The sequence below is a fragment of the Mixophyes fleayi genome, chromosome 10, assembly GCF_038048845.1.
Source record: "Mixophyes fleayi isolate aMixFle1 chromosome 10, aMixFle1.hap1, whole genome shotgun sequence".
NCBI lineage: Eukaryota > Metazoa > Chordata > Amphibia > Anura > Limnodynastidae > Mixophyes > Mixophyes fleayi.
The window spans coordinates 20,619,882-20,636,081 of NC_134411.1; the positions used below are offsets into that span (position 1 = coordinate 20,619,882).

General features: G+C 39.3%; 1 protein-coding gene across 3 annotated transcripts in view; it reads left to right on the forward strand.

The window, feature by feature from the left end:
* METTL15 (methyltransferase 15, mitochondrial 12S rRNA N4-cytidine) overlaps positions 1 to 578 on the forward strand; it is a 173,010-nt gene extending 172,432 nt beyond the window's left edge. For all 3 annotated transcript variants that reach the window (XM_075188017.1, XM_075188016.1, XM_075188018.1), the window contains one exon: positions 14 to 578. In XM_075188017.1, coding sequence (XP_075044118.1) covers positions 14 to 444 — 431 coding nt within the window. In that variant the 3' untranslated portion in view covers positions 445 to 578. The remainder of the gene's footprint in view (positions 1 to 13) is intronic.
* The last annotated feature ends 15,622 nt before the right edge of the window (positions 579 to 16,200 follow it).

Below are 16,200 nucleotides of genomic sequence, written 5' to 3' on the forward strand. Positions count from 1 at the left end.
TTTTGTTTTTCAGGGGTCTCTCTGTATTATCGTAAAGATCTACTCCAGCGCCCAGCACATACGGCAACTAAAACATTTCAAGCCCTCCGCATCTTTGTGAATGATGAACTGAACGAGCTTTACACTGGTCTACAGACTGCTCAGAAGTTTTTGAGAAATGGAGGGAGACTTGTTGCCCTTTCTTTTCATTCTTTAGAAGACCGAATAGTTAAGAGATTTCTCCATGGAATAAACATGGAGGAGAAGCCAAATCTAAGTGTTAGGCAGAAGATTAGACAAGGACAGAAGGAATTTAGTGAACTGGACGATGAAGAATTTACAATGCCACAGTCTAATTTAACATGGAATATTGTACAACGAAAAGTTCTTACACCCAATTACCATGATGTTCTTGAAAATCCCCGTGGAAGGTCTGCAAAATTGAGAACTGCTATAAAACTATGATAATAGTATTTTTTATTAACTATATAACAATCATGTTATAATTGAGCCAACTTGAATTTTTGTTTTTTACTTCCCTAGAACACAATTTGGCTGTGAATCAGTGCCGAAAAAATAAATAAAAATTATTCCTCTCTGTGAAACTGTTCTCTCTTTTGCTCTTGGCTTATGATTTCTTTGTGTGATAATGTTAGATTGGGAGCCAGCTAAACAGCCAATCATAGGGTATGAACATTTTAGATCATACACAGCAAGTAGTCGCCTTGCTAAGTCCAGGTCATAGATCCTTAACTTGATTGCATTGTGGGTAATCCAGACTTGAGAATATCCAATTTATTCAATAGAAACTAGATTAAAAATTACACTATTTGTATTATAAAGGTCTTTTGTAAATATGTCATATAATATATTACTTTAATATTTTAAAGTAACCTTAATTGACAAAGCTCATCTATGCAATATCTTTTTTTTACATTTCCATACATCTCCCTTTTAATGTGGACCACAGACTTTTGCCAATGTTTTGTCATTGTTTATTGTCATTTAGTCATACAGATGCCGTAAGTAAGCTTGGCGATAAACAATCTTTACAAGTTAACGCTATATTATTGTCTAACAAACATGAAATGTCAAAATATTTGAATATGGAATATTGCCAATGTAACCAGAGACATATTTATACTATAAGGTACATTTGCATACCAGCTTTAAGGGAAAAAAAATATTTAATTGCAATGGAAAATTATATTTTGGTGTATGACACATCTAATAGCTCAGGAATAATTGTTATAACACGGAAGAAATAAAAATGTTTATGATTTTGAAGCAAGCTACCAGATCAGCTCAAAGATTGTAGTTGAGCCTTGTAGTTGTCTTGGCATCAACTGTTCTCTGGGTTTTAAGCAAATTCATGACAAAACATTGTTTTGCATATTTCATCTGCTCCTTTGCTTGCGAGGATGTTTGCCACTTTTGCTAAAAATGAAATATGCGAAATGTAGTTTAATGTAGTTAGGATCTTTGATCTGAAATTCATAATCTCCACCCTATGCATACATGCCAACTTTCAAATTTTCTCCCTCGGAAGATCCCAGGGGAGAAGTCATGTGACAGGGGGTAGGAGGGGGCGACGTTGTTGCATCACCATGGCCCCACCCCCACTATAAAATGCCAAAATTCACAGCATAGAATAGCGGGGGCAGGTCTTAATGACGCGATTAAGCCCCGCTCCCGCCATTCATTGCCGTGAATTTTGACAAATTCGGGAGGTTTGCCTACTCTTCCGGGAGTCAGGGCGGACTCCCCGAAATTCGGGAGCCTCCCGGGAATTCCTGGAGAGAAGGCAAGTATGCTCTTATGTTTATTGCTTCATCTGAATGTTTATCCAACTAACATGTATGAGGACTGACAAAACAAAACATTAATTTAATATTGGGGTGAAAAAGAGTATACATATACATTTCCAATCACAATTCTGTTTTCTTTATCCTAGTTCTAGTTAGACTAGAAAAAGCAAATACCTAATTACGATTTGTATCAGCAAGTGCAGAGGTAGAGCATAAATTACCTGCAAGGAAATCCAGCTTTGGAGGTTTACAGCTATTTTTTTTAAAAAAAGGATATTACACAAACCTATTTTTTGCTAACATATTTGGCCTTCATGGTAAAGCAACCCTGAAAGTCCATTTAAGTTTGGATCATGTTGTAACGATTGTGGGCTAGTTAAGACTGGTGACAGTACCTTCTGTAATTAAGTCTTCAGAACATCAAAAAAGAACTATACTAACCTGTGCAAACATATACATTTTTTGTCCTTGCCTGAAATGTAAAATAAAATGTTATGCTTTTGCTTGTTGAGCACCATTTTGCTGGTAGTAATGATTAGCCTGCTTTTGGAGATAGCTTCATATGGGTATGGATAGTAAAAATGCTAGAGAATAGTCATGGCTCTTGTTGAGGTTCATTATCATTCAAACCTTATAAAATCGATTTAAGCCGTTGTTGCTCCATTAGTTGACTAGAAAATCAATGTATCATTTGAGAGGCATCTAATAAGACAGTGTTTTTGGGGGCATCCTACCAATGTTGTTAAATTGTTGTGGCCAGACAACACTTACCAATGGCGGACGATACCTGCATACCACCAAACTCCTGAATCCAGATTTTTTTCTATATTAAAATGAGCGCCAAACACTGGATTGTACTGAATAAGTATTTTCATTGATTAATCCGTTTTCATTACTTTGTCAGCTTGTAGATGGTGTTCTCTATTACTTATTCGCTACTTTCAATGGAATTCCATTTGCTTGGTTTATTGGCATAATACAAAATAAGTGAATCATTTGGTGTACATAAAACAGTACTCTTAAACTGAAGTAATTACCGCTCCAATGCCCCATTATTTTCTTTGGAGTATATTGCAAAAGTTGGAATTGATCAAAGAGAGGTGCAAATGATAAAGCAGTCGCTGGTTTAAGTTCACTTTTGCATTTGTGTTTCAATCACAGCACAAAATCTGCTGTGACTGTGCAAAGCATCTGAGCAGGTAGATCGGGAGATTGTTCTTTGTGTTGTGGACAAAAGCAAATGTTTACTGGCTAAAAAAATGCCTATGTTAAGTCACCCAAGGACAATCTAAATGTTACCCATTTGGGCATAGTATAACTTCCATTGAAACTGATGAGTTAATTTCCCTTCAACACTTTTTAAAGTTGATACTTTACATTAGTGATTCATAACCTATTTGTACAGTATTATACAGTAGTAGGCTAGTTGTATAACAAGAATTTAGGTGTGATAGACAAAGTTCTTAAAAGGAAGATTTGACTGTATGTGCTTACTTCGCTACCTAGTCTGTTGGGGAAAAGGGATGATGAGATGTTACACAGTTTAACTGAATTGCTTCTCAAGCTCAGTAACTGTTACTGGTGTCTCCTACTGGTGTCACCTACCACCAGACACTTGCCAACTTGCGAAAGTCAACTGCGCAATAGTTGTAGGAGGATTCAGCTGCCACCACCAGGCTCCTTCACTGACACCTGGAACTGCTTACTTATGGGTAGCTTGTATAACTGCTGCAGCGTTTCTTTGCTGTGGCCTAGCTGGTACCGCCTGACTGCTACCTATGGATCCAGGGCCTCTGGGTAGTGGGCAGAGCATTGACACAGATGCTGGGTTCAACACAGGACAGCCAGGGACCGGATTAGAGTGTAAGTTCTTATCTGTTTGTTTACAGGATACAGCAGGCAATAGGCATCAGGCTGAATCTTCAAGCAGTGATATTTAGTTGCTCAAGGGGTCCTTACAAGGACCATTACACACTAGTTGGAGGTACTAGTGGTTTAATACACTACATGGTCAAAGAGAACTCTTTATATACTGTTTTTGACACACATGTTGACGGGGTAGTCCAGCCCCTTTCCTACCTGGCACCACAAGGTCTGAGATATTACATTCAATGATTAGCATCAGCATGTTAAATGTTCTCTGAACTTGAACGTATCGCAATTTAAACTTAACAAGCTTCACATCATTCTGTGATTACTAAATCACTTGCTGTTTCATTATTCAAATAGGTTTTCTATCTGTCTAAGACATAGGATGAAAGTCTAATGACCCCCTTCTGTGCATTCAAGCCAAAAAGATGTGTTGGTCACTCACATGAAAAGACTTAATTAGCATGGGATTACCTTTCAACCAAAACCTAATTTTCTCCACACACGCCTACTGCATCAGAAATCAATACATTTCCAATACAAAAATTAGTAAATTTGCAATGATTTACATCGGCGCACTGCGCCACTAATTGAGATTGGCTTTAACATTTGAAAAGAAGATTTGTCTGCACTGGAATATGGGTCATACCATCTCTAACAATTCTATGTTATTGAGGGGGTGCTCTCCTAACATTAATTTTTAAAAAACAAAAATACTATTTATAGTAAAATATCTAGTTTCCTGTTTTAGTTCCTCTCTTCCCTTTTTTTCCCTGTATTGTTGTCTTCCCCAATATATGCTTCATAGTACCCAGAATACTCTTTGTGACTGTTTATTTTTGAACTTCAAATAGATTATCGCATTTCTATTTGTATGCAACAGGTTTGAACTCTCCTGATAAGCGTAGATTGTCACTGCAATATTTTGCCTCCCATAAGGCGGACATTGTTGCTTTTCAAGTGACACACTTTTTGATGCACCCGATACCTCACTTCTTTAATCATAAATATTCCCCTTTATATTTGTCTACTGTCCCATGTAAACATAATGGGGTGGCTATTATATTCCCTAGAACATGTTTGTTTAAATTAGATAAGAAAATTTCGGATAACAATGACCGTTACTTAATTTTAGTTCGCACTCTAGGATCTTGTAAGGTTACATTAGTAGCCTTGTATGCTCCAAACTCCAATCAGCTTCCATTCCTTAAAAATCTATGTCTTGAAATTCATAAGGTTAAAGTTGGTGCTCTACTTATCAGGGATGATATTAATATGGCTCCTGAATTGAAGTTACCTCCTCCTGCCAGCCCCAGTTTGACTATTGGCTTTCTCATTTCCTCTGCATTTTTCCATTTATTGGCAGAATATGACTTATATAATGCCTAGAGTATCAAAGACCCCACTGTTCTGGACTACACTCCCCCCCCCCCCATATTCACAGTCATTTGCACGTCATTTACTCGTGACGTGGGATCTTCAGTGATCCCAATAAGAGAGTTGCAGCGCAGAGTGACATCATTTACTTGTGCCAGGATCTTCAGTGATCGCAATACTTCAGTTTTACAAACAGTAGGCATTACAAGTGAACTGGGAATGACAGCGTCACCCTGAAGTAGCCGGGGTAAGTATTGTGTGAATCCGCTATTGCAACTTTGCAAGCCTCGGGATATTCTCAAAACACAACATGCGTATAACTGGCAATCTGCATCTTTGAATTATTTGGATATCTGGGTATGTGGGAACCCTTCTGATACGATTTTGTGTAATTATTCTTCACTCATTTTATATCCTTGACTAAAATGTAAGCTAATTATGAGGTCTCGTGGTTGGGCCGCAAAGCAGCAGTAAAAATGATGCTGCTTGCTAAAATTTTGTATCTCTTTAATTCTATCCCTTATTTGATCCCCCGTTCTACCCTTGATAAATCCTGTAAGGTCTCTCTCGCTTTTATTTGGAGAGGTAAATGCCCTAGATTTGCAAAGGAAAAAATGGTTAATTCTAAATTGAAAGGAGGCCTTGCAGTGCCTAAATTAGAGTATTATCAGATTGCCTGTCTACTGCCAAAGCCACGGGTCTCTATTTGAATACCTTTCCTTACCCTTCTCTTAGAAGACCTCTTGTGGGTCATGTCAGACCATAGACTCTTAGTAATTAATACCCGAAATAGTGTAAAGGACTCTTATTTAGCATGAGATCAATTGCTTCTCTGATTTCACCCTCCCATCCTCCAATCTTTCGATTAAAGGCCTCTCTAAATTGATTGTGTATTTACAGCTATCTCTCTGGCAACAGTAGGGGGTAACTACATTATGACACATTTTAGAAGGCGTTTAGCAAGTTGGGTCTCTTTACTTACCTGCATAATAATTATGTTGTCCCCAATCGAGAGTTCTACAAATATCTACAGGTCCGTCACTGGATCCAATCTCCGGATCATTCCTCCCATACATTGAGACCCCTACCCCCTCTTATTAGTCTCCAGTTATCTTCGGGTAGACACTCGGGTGGCATAGCTTCCTGGTACCCGCTTCTCATATCCTCTGTAGATGTTGATACAAACCATTATGAAATGCTTGTAAAGCTTCTCCATAGAATGTATTTAACACCTGGCTGTACAGATTCATGCCTACTGTATTGAAATTTTGTTGGAGGAACTGTGGTAAGGTTGGGAGCATTCTTCATATTTTCTGGAGTTGTCCACATATTCAACGCCTGCGGTCAGAGATTTTCGTATTAATACAGTTGTGACAGTTGAATTGCCCCCTTCACTGGAGGTGGCTCTCTGGGACCGTTATCCTTTTCAAACCCATAGCCATAATAGATATGTTCTGGGCCATATTCTAATTGCTACTACAGCTGAAATAGCTCATCAATGGAACCCCCCCCCCCCCCCCCCCCCCAAGCCACCTGTTTCTGTGGTGCTTGATAAAATCTAAAAAGCTTTACCATGGAATCTATTGGGTTCCCGTTTTCAGAGTCTCCGTCATCTCTCCTGAGGCTAGACTGGAGTGAATGTTACACGGAGCACTTCATCTCACCACCATCCTCCTTCAACCCGTGATTGTTAATGCAATATTGTCATATATTTTATGTATGGATTTTTCTGCTTTCTGTTGTACTTGACTGATGACGTGTTAAATATTTCCCTTCCCTCTCTCCTTTCCTGTGTGTTTGCTCGCTTTTGGTTTATGTTTCTTCTGTAAAATTTGAAAAGTTAAATAAATACTTTTTATTAGTTACATTTTTTTTTACATAAATAAAGTTAGAATGTTACTTTGGGGGCACTCGTTGGAGGTTAATGACTTTAACAGCACATGTTACATTACAGAAAATCAGGACTACCGTATTGGTATTCTTACGGTATTGTAACAACTCAATTTTTTATGTGATTAATAATGTACCTTACTTTATATCTTGGCAGTATACAAATTTTATATTCTAAATAATTAGGGGATGAATGACTGCAGTACAAAAAATTTTGAAGAACCTGTGCAAGTTCTTCATAACCTTGGTATTCTAAACACTGGCAGTAGCCTGGGACTGTTACTATGCATTCGAGGATTGAATCTGACATATCAGATTTTTTTGGGATGATGAGTCTGCAGAGGCCTCAGAGGAAGGAAACTTTAATCCAGATCTTGTTGACGGCTTATTAAAAATCAATCTATAAAGTTATGGAAATAGAGAACGTGAAAGAAAATCAGAAAAGACATGATGTTTTTAATAAAATTAATAAGAGGAGACCTACTTTTTTTTGTTCTGGATTGAAATATTGAAAGCAGTTAAAAACAGATGCATGTTATTACAGCAACAGCATTAAAACATGTAGTTGTATGGGGATAAATTCCAGAGTCTTGCATATTTGGGGATATGAATATTCAAAATGGAATTAAGCATACTTACCAACTCCCGGAAACTTGTTTCCGGGAGAGGGGGCGTGACTAGAGGGCAGGAGGGGGCGGGACGAGGCCAATCGCGTCATTTTGGCCCCGCCCCCCACAAAACCGTAATTTGCATCGTGGGGCGGGGCCAAAATGACGCGATTGGCCTTGTTCCGCCCCCTCCCGCCCTCCAAAACGGCGTGATTCACCGAGAATCGCGTCAAATGACGCGATTCTCGGTGTGAGATTGGGATGCGGGAGAAATGCCAGCTTGCCCGGGAGACTGACCCGAATTTCGGGAGTCTCCCGGACTTTCCGGGAGAGTTGGCATGTATGGAATTAAGTGAGTGAAGTGCTTAAAATGGTTCAAGACATACAGAGCCTCATTCATCAAGGCATGCATTTAGAGTGCAAAAAAGCACGTAAATCAGCTCTGTGTACTCCCGGATTAAACAAGAAAAGGATCTGAAGATAGCTGTGGCGATGAATTCGGCTGTAGGTCTGCTGTGCTCTACTACACCAGACACTGACTACGTCCAATACCTATGTGGATTATAAATTCACAAAAAAAAAAATATTAAATGAATGTTACCTGTTAATTATTTAGACATTAGTGACTTGTAGTTTCACAACACCTGGAGTGTCACAGGTTAGCCAAGCCTGCTTTAAGGTATAGCAGCACATTCAACTAGAGCAATTCTGGGCAGAAAAGGAATCTGCCTCCTGGAATTATGTATAGCAGTAGAATGGTCTATGTCCACACACTTTTTCTAGGTATCACCTTATTGATGTTGAAACTTCAGCAGATGTTAAATTTGATAGAAGAGAGTAGAGTGAAGTGGTATATATTTGTCCCATAGACTGTAAGCTTGCGAGTGGGGCCCTCTTACCTCTTTGTAAGTATTACCTAGTATTGTTTTATTACTGTTTGTTCCCAATTGTAAAATGCTATGGAATCTGCTGGTGCTATATAAATAAATGTTGATGATGATGATGATATATTTAAAAAAAGTGAAAGGAAATCTCTATTTTACCTGAACATTGCCTACCCCTCAGAATATAATTTTGGAGCCCTAGAACTGCTTATGTATTACCCCAAGGTCTCCATAGCCATAGAGGAGTAGTAGGAAACAAGAATATTGGGGCAACACGGTGGCTCAGTGGTTAGCACATCTGCCTCACAGCACTGGGGTCATAAGTCCGGTTCCTGACCATGGCCTTATCTGTGTGAAGTTTGTATGTTCTCCCTGTGTTTGCGTGAGTTTTCCTCCCACATTCCAAAAACATATTAATAGGTTAATTGGCTGCTATCAATTTGACCCTAATCTGTCTGTCTGTGTTAAGGAATTTAGACTGTAAGCTCTGATGGGGCAGGGAACGATGTCAGTGAGTTGTCTGTACAGCGCTGCGGAATTAGTGGTGTTCTATAAATAGATGATGATGATGATGATGATATTATGTATAGTTAATTGTTTCCATGACTCCTCCATGCCAACATATGTTTTGCCCATCCTTAAGTTTTGTTATTGCTAATATGTTGTGTTTAGAGATGAGATATTTCCTGTGTCTTCTGGGGAAAATCAGACACACAGTGGAAGGGTGGATTGGTGTCATGGAAACAATTGATAGTAAATAATTCCTAATTTAAACAGTGTGGCCGTATTTTGTTTTCAGATCAGACTGCTTTACAAGAATAATACTGTCTCCACGGAACATATGTTGACCCTCTAGAGCAGGGATGTCCAACCTTTTAGCTTCCCTGGGCCACATTGGAAGACGACGAGTTGGTTTGGGCCGCACATAAGATATACTAACAATAACGATAGCTGATCATCCAAAAAACCATGGAAAACAAAGTTGACATATATATATATATATATATATATATATATATATATATATATATATATATATATATATATATATATGAGAAAAAAGTGATTTTATATATATATATCACTTTTTTTTTCAAATCCCCCTATACTTACCTTTCAATCGCCCTGTTCAAAAAATCCTCTCTAGTTATTATACTATAATCACTTTTTGTATTGTTTCGATGCAATATCAATAAAGTGCATTTAAGCCAGGCATTGTATATCAGGGTGGCCTGACCAGGCCTGCGGTACCTGACATATACATCAATGTGACCCCAAATTGTCACCTGTTTTGATAATTACACCACTATGTTAGTTAAGGGATAACAACTTATAATGGGCCAAAGAGAATAATATATAATGCCCCATTAGTAATACAAGTAGAAGTATGTAGCAGGGAGATAAGGTCCATGATGCTCCAGGACCAGGTGACTTTTATTCACTTGTCAGCGTCCCCTGAAATAATAAAAAAAATCCCCCTTAACTTACCTTTTAATCGGCTTGTTCTCCTGTCCTCTTCTCTTCTTTTCTCCAATTCTGTGCTGCTGATTGTTCTTCTCACGCGGGTGTCTCCTCTGTGCTGCGCTCCGCAATGGATGTTGGGCGTGATGACATCACGCCCGACATTCACTGCAAGCACCGCACGGAGGAGGAGACAAGGGAGGGAGCCGGAGTACCAGCTGACGTTACCACGTGACCGCAAGGTAAGTATTTTCTTTTCTTTTTTTTTTTGCAGGATTTTTTTTTTCCATTAACAGCGCTGCCCCCATGCCACAACCAAAACTCCTTCTGGGCCACATTTACTGGCGTGCTGGGCCGCATGCGGCCCGCTGGTTGGACAACCCTGCTCTAGAGATCATGAAACAATTGTGATACAATGATTCCTCATGTTAATGGAGGCTGGTAAATTCTATAGCTAGTGGAGAGCAATGCTCCCACTGTTTTGATTTCCAGGATAATTTCCAATATTAGGCCAATAGTTCTACTAGTAATATAAAATTCAGAAATCGTATATTACTGGTGCAAATATAAAAAAAAGTCTTAGAAAACAATCATATGTTCAATTTTCTGTTATTTTTCACATTGTATTTTTCATTGCTATAAAGATAGCTTCAGCTGTATCATTATTTGTCTCCGATCCAGTGCAAAAGATGGATAAACAGTTTTGATTTGTAACTGAGAATGCAGAATTGTTTTCAATTTTCAGATATCTGAGCTCATTTCAGCATAGCAGAGACTATTTCTACATCATTTTGTATTTTTCTTTTCTTCTGCGGTCCTGTTTTATTTCCAGCAAACGGCTCAACATATCTTATTAAAATCTAAATACTCTGCAGTTTTGTGCAAGTCTATGAAATAACGCGATTCTAATTTCACTGAGCTGTTCCAATGGACATGTTACACCGTCTGACGGTAGCGATTTTGCGTGTGGTTTAGGTGGTGGCGAGCGGAGAGGAGTGTTGACAGCTTTGCTGCAGACAGATTGGAGAATCTGATAGTTGCTTGCTGAAATGTATGCTATCATTCCAAGAGTGATATCTAAGCAAATCTAATTTAATAACGCTTTTCAGCCTGTCTCAATAAAGTTGCACTGCTTTTGATGTCACTTAAAAAGACAAAGTTTGGTAAAAGCCATCTCTATACTTTTTTTTTTTTTAGGTGTATTGAAAAATGTGGAGAGAGAGCTCCCTCTGGCTTTCCTAGGTATAGTTTTAGATTACATATAGTCCATATTTAAACAAAAAACGTAGCTATACTAGTAAAGTTAATGAGGGTTAGAAAATGGTAAAATAAACACGCTTTTATTTTGCAATTTAACATTTTAAGTACCTTCTCTCCAGCATTTTATTTTCTTCCTGATATCCCTGCAACAAAGTCTAGGTTTCAAATCACGTTGTCTAAGTGATTAGCACTTCTGCCTCACAGCGCTGGGGTCATGAGTTCAATTCCCGACCATGGCCTTATCTGTGTGGAGTTTGTATGTTCTCCCCGTGTTTGCGTGGGTTTCCTCCGGGTGCTCCGGTTTCCTCCCACACTCCAAAAACATACTAGTAGGTTAATTGGCTGCTATCAAAATTGACCCTAGTCTCTCTCTCCCTCTCTCTGTCTGTCTGTGTGTGTATGTTAGGGAATTTAGACTGTAAGCTCCAATGGGACAGGGACTGATGTGAATGAGTTCTCTGTACAGCGCTGCGGAATCAGTGACGCTATATAAATAAATGGTGATGATGATGATGAAATCCTGGGCTTGTAGGTCAGCAGGAAGAGACATCACTGTTGCATGTAGGATGTAGGTGGTGACTACACCAGAAGCTCTTTAGGAGGGCCACCTTCAGAGGAGGGCTGGCTAGCAAATCTTAGCCTGGAGGGCAAGACTCGACTCAGCAGCCTATCAGGAACATTTTAAAGGGAAAAAAATGCATTTGGGACTGTGAGACCGGCCCAGTGGTAATACCTGCCAGCCGCAGACCGCTCCATGCTACCTTGTATTCTACCTGCTCCTGGACAAGTCTCTACTCCATGCCAGTGGTAATACCTGCCAGCCGCAGACCGCTCCATGCTATCTTGTATTCTACCTGCTCCTGGACAAGTCTCTACTCCACGCCAGTAGTAATATCTTCCAGCTGCAGCCTACTCTATCTACATTGTATATTATCTATTTTCGGGACTAAGTTCTATTGTGCCTCTGTAGTGATAGCTGCGAGTCGCTGACTCTTCTACTACACTGTATTATTGGCTGCTCGTATAGACTTTTCTTCAGTTGTCAAGCATCGGCCTGTTTCAAGTTACCTGCGCCCTAGGCACTTTGGAACTCTCTCCTCCTATTATTACTGCTCATCATACTGCCAGGTTACCTTTGTTTCTATTGCTCTGAGACTATATATATATATATATATATATATATATATATATATATCGTTGACATTCCTTCTTCCATTCAGCTTAAGCAGATCCGTGTACTTATTGTGTGTAGCTGTATCCGCATATTCACCATACTCCCCAGAGGGCCGCGACCTGCACAGTGGAAGCCGCTAAAACCCATACTTCCTTGCGGGAGTTCCTGGAGAAGACCAGCCATTGTGTTAGACTCCGCGCCTCTGGTGAGTAAAAGTTACATCTGGTGAATTCTGGGTCAAAACTCCTAGTGCCCGTGACACACAACAGGTAAGTAGTCCATGACATTTTCTGCACATTGTAATTAAAGTGGAAAAAACTAAATACCAAAAGTGGAACCAAACCGTAAGCAAATTATTACTGTCTTTAATACTGCTTCCCGTAAACTAGTGGATAGAATTCCTCGTGGTGGTCAGTTCTGGGCTGAGAGTGGGGATGTTTGTGCAATAACGGCAAAATTTTGCTATTTCCATAATGTTTAGGATATTGAAAGTTTTTTGTGAATAGTATAAAAATGTTGCTTGGACCTTCTTAGTGTCAAGTATTTTTAAATTAGACAAATTACAAAGCATGGTATATGGCATTGTTATTAGCATTATTGTTATAATAGTATTTTATCACTAATTTATGTTGAGAAAAGTTGTTTATACTCATTTCTAAGAAATTTGTAAGGAACTTTTTTGTAAACTAGATTGTTAAACTGGAAGTGATCAAATATTTCATGTGACAGACGGCTCAAGTTTTTTCAGATATTTTGAAGGTGACCTTTGGGTAAACTACCACTCTCCATGCTCTTTTAATTATCGCCAGTTAACTTAGTTCGACTCCCGTACCCTAATAAAACGGTAATTATGAGTTTCGAGTAAGGGCTTCCATGTATTTCAGTCTTGTTTTTCTCATTGAGAATCTGTAATTTGAAACATTTTCCTGGAATTCAGACTCTTGATACGTTTAGAATAATATAATTTGTGTTTGGCAGCTAAAACGCAAGCAGTAGATTAGATGGGTAAGCTAGATGTCATGTAATTTGCTAGTCCACCTAAGCAATTTTTAACCAATATAATTTCTACAATGTAGATAGATATATGCATTAATGCCATGCATATTTTTATTATTATTTTTATTATCATTATTAATAACCTTTCTTCATATGGCACTACAAAGGGTTCACAGCACTATATATATATATATATATATATATATAGAGCATGGACAAAACAGAAACAGCATACAGGGCAGTACACAAACATAGTGCAATTAAACCTTCTCCAGTGAGATAACAATCAGGTGAGATGCAATAACCCTTAGAAGCCGAGCGCGGTGGGAAGCGCGCTGTTTAGTGAGGAGATCTCACGTGACTATGAGTCATAGTCTCACGAGACCTTCTCTCTAGCAGCGCAATGTACACCACGGCCGCACTGGCAGCAGGGCAGCTAACAGCATTAGAGTTGCTGTTAGCTGCGCCTGCCTAGAATGCATGGGGGGCTGCCCCCAACCCGATCACTGGCAATATTACATTAAAATCTTTGTTAGGCCCCCCCAGCTGCCCCAGGCTCCTGGGCTACAGCTCACAAAGACCATTAGGTTAATCCAGCTCTGGGCGCCAGAGATATTGGTTGAGATATATGGTAATATTTATAACAGTATGGACAACTGTTTCTTCTAATAGCATAACCACTGGTTGGATAGGTTATACTTGTCTTCATAAGATGTTATGTTATGGCTGCCTAAATACATGACAGAGGGAAGCCCTTTTTCTATGTATTGTATTGTATACTTCCTCCTTTAAACATATACTCATCTCACCAAGTCATGAAAAATCTCTTTATGTAGCCTCTCCCTCTCTCAAACTACTGCCTTATTCCCTTCCTCACCTGCAAACTGCTTCGCAGCTTGAGCAACCAATTATCTTATTCTTTATTCATTCACTTTCTTTTTGACCCTCTGAAATCAGGTTTACGCCCCCGAGATTCCACTAAGGGCCCCTTCACAAAAATAATCAACAAACTACTTACATCAAAGCCTAAGGGTCATTTCACTGGTTTCCTTCACCTTTGAAATAGTGCTAGAATACACCAGTTTCTTACCCAAGATGCAACCAAAACTCTTTTCTATTCTTTCAGCATCTCTTGCCTTGACTACCGCAATCTCCTCCTATCTGGAATTTCCCTCAACCACTTTGCACCACTTTGCAAATCCTTACACTGGCTCCCCATATCCTCCAGAATTCAGTTCAAGTTAGATTCCATCACCTACAAAGCCCTTAACAAATCCAGTCCTTCCTACATCTCAAACCTCATCTCAAAATACTTTCTCTCAGGCCCAGCTTGGTGTGCCTCTGTCATACACTTCAGTTCCTCTCTAATAGCCACTTCTCACACCCATCTACAGGTCTGTGCTGTTACCCACCTATGGAATTCCCTACTGTCTCAGACTCTCTCCCAGCCTTCATATCTCATACAACTTTGCTACTGTCCCAATGTCCACTATGTGCCACACTCTTATCTCAGCTATGGTCTTTTGCCTCTATATTGTGAGCTTTCTCATGAGAAGAGCCCTCCTTTGTTTTCACTTGTACATTTATTTTGTCTGCTTTGTAGGTCCTTGTTTTATGTATGCTCTATTTTCCTCACTATCTGTTGCTGTAACATACTGTGGCCATTGACATATTAAAAATGATATAGCTAAAATAAAGAGAGAGCTCCTCTTTCATTCATGATACTTGTAACAATATCATAGTAGGATATATGAATGCTTACCACCCAAGGAATGCTTACCAAAGGAAGAAGCAAAACAACAAAATAAGCCCCTCCTTGTTCTTCCATGCCACACCTACATTCCACCTAAACACACCCTCAGTAGACATTCTGATAGTCCCCATCCCTTTTCTAGTCAAAAATTCCTGTCCAAAGAAAGCACGAAATGCAAGTGGGGTGAAGCTTGGTTGTAGAGCTGGACCCCTGGTCCTTTAAGGACCTAGAATATGCTTGCTCTTTTTCTACCATTTATTTTCCTTATATATATTATATTTGATTCATACTTTTTTATGCTTATGTTTCTTTTTTTTTCTCCTCACAGATTTGTTTTATATCAGCGACCCTTGGCTTGCCAGATATCGTGGAACCAGAAGCTCCAATATACATTCCCACAATAACTGGAGAGCCATCCATTTTGTATCAAGATCATTTTGAGACATGCTGTGGTTTTGAGCCACAGCGGAGGCAGCCATTTTCTCGAGTGACAAACATTTGTGAAAATGCAGCCTATCAAGTGACTAGGGTATGTAGGGGCATGCTACAGGGAATGCAATGACATGGGCAGCACGGTGGCGAAGTGGTTAGCACTTCTGTCTCACAGCGCTGGGGTCATGAGTTCAAATCCCGACCATGGCCTTATCTGTGTGGAGTTTGTATGTTCTCCCTGTGTTTGCATGGGTTTCCTCTGGGTGCTCTGGTTTCCTCCCACAATCCAAAAACATACTAGTAGGTTAATTGGCTGCTATCAAAAATTGACCCTAGTCTCTCTATCTGTGTGTATGTTAGGGAATTTAGACTGTAAGCTCCAATGGGGGCAGGGACTGATGTGAATGAGTTCTGTACAGCGCTGCGGAATCAGTGGCGCTATATAAATAAATGGTGATGATGATGTATGTCAGAAAAAAGCATTTTTATGCATATGTGCTCCATCCACAAAACATATTAATTAACTCTTTAACTGCAAGCCACATAGATTATTTTGGAGTGAGTCCTGCTTGTAAGCTTAAACGCCACGCATTGCACTACCTAGGTTTAATTCTGTTAAACAGTGAATTAATTGCCAAATTGTCCATGAGCTACGACAGCATGTCAGCAGCTGAAATGTGCCATGCTTGTGATTCCAGACTCCTTTTAG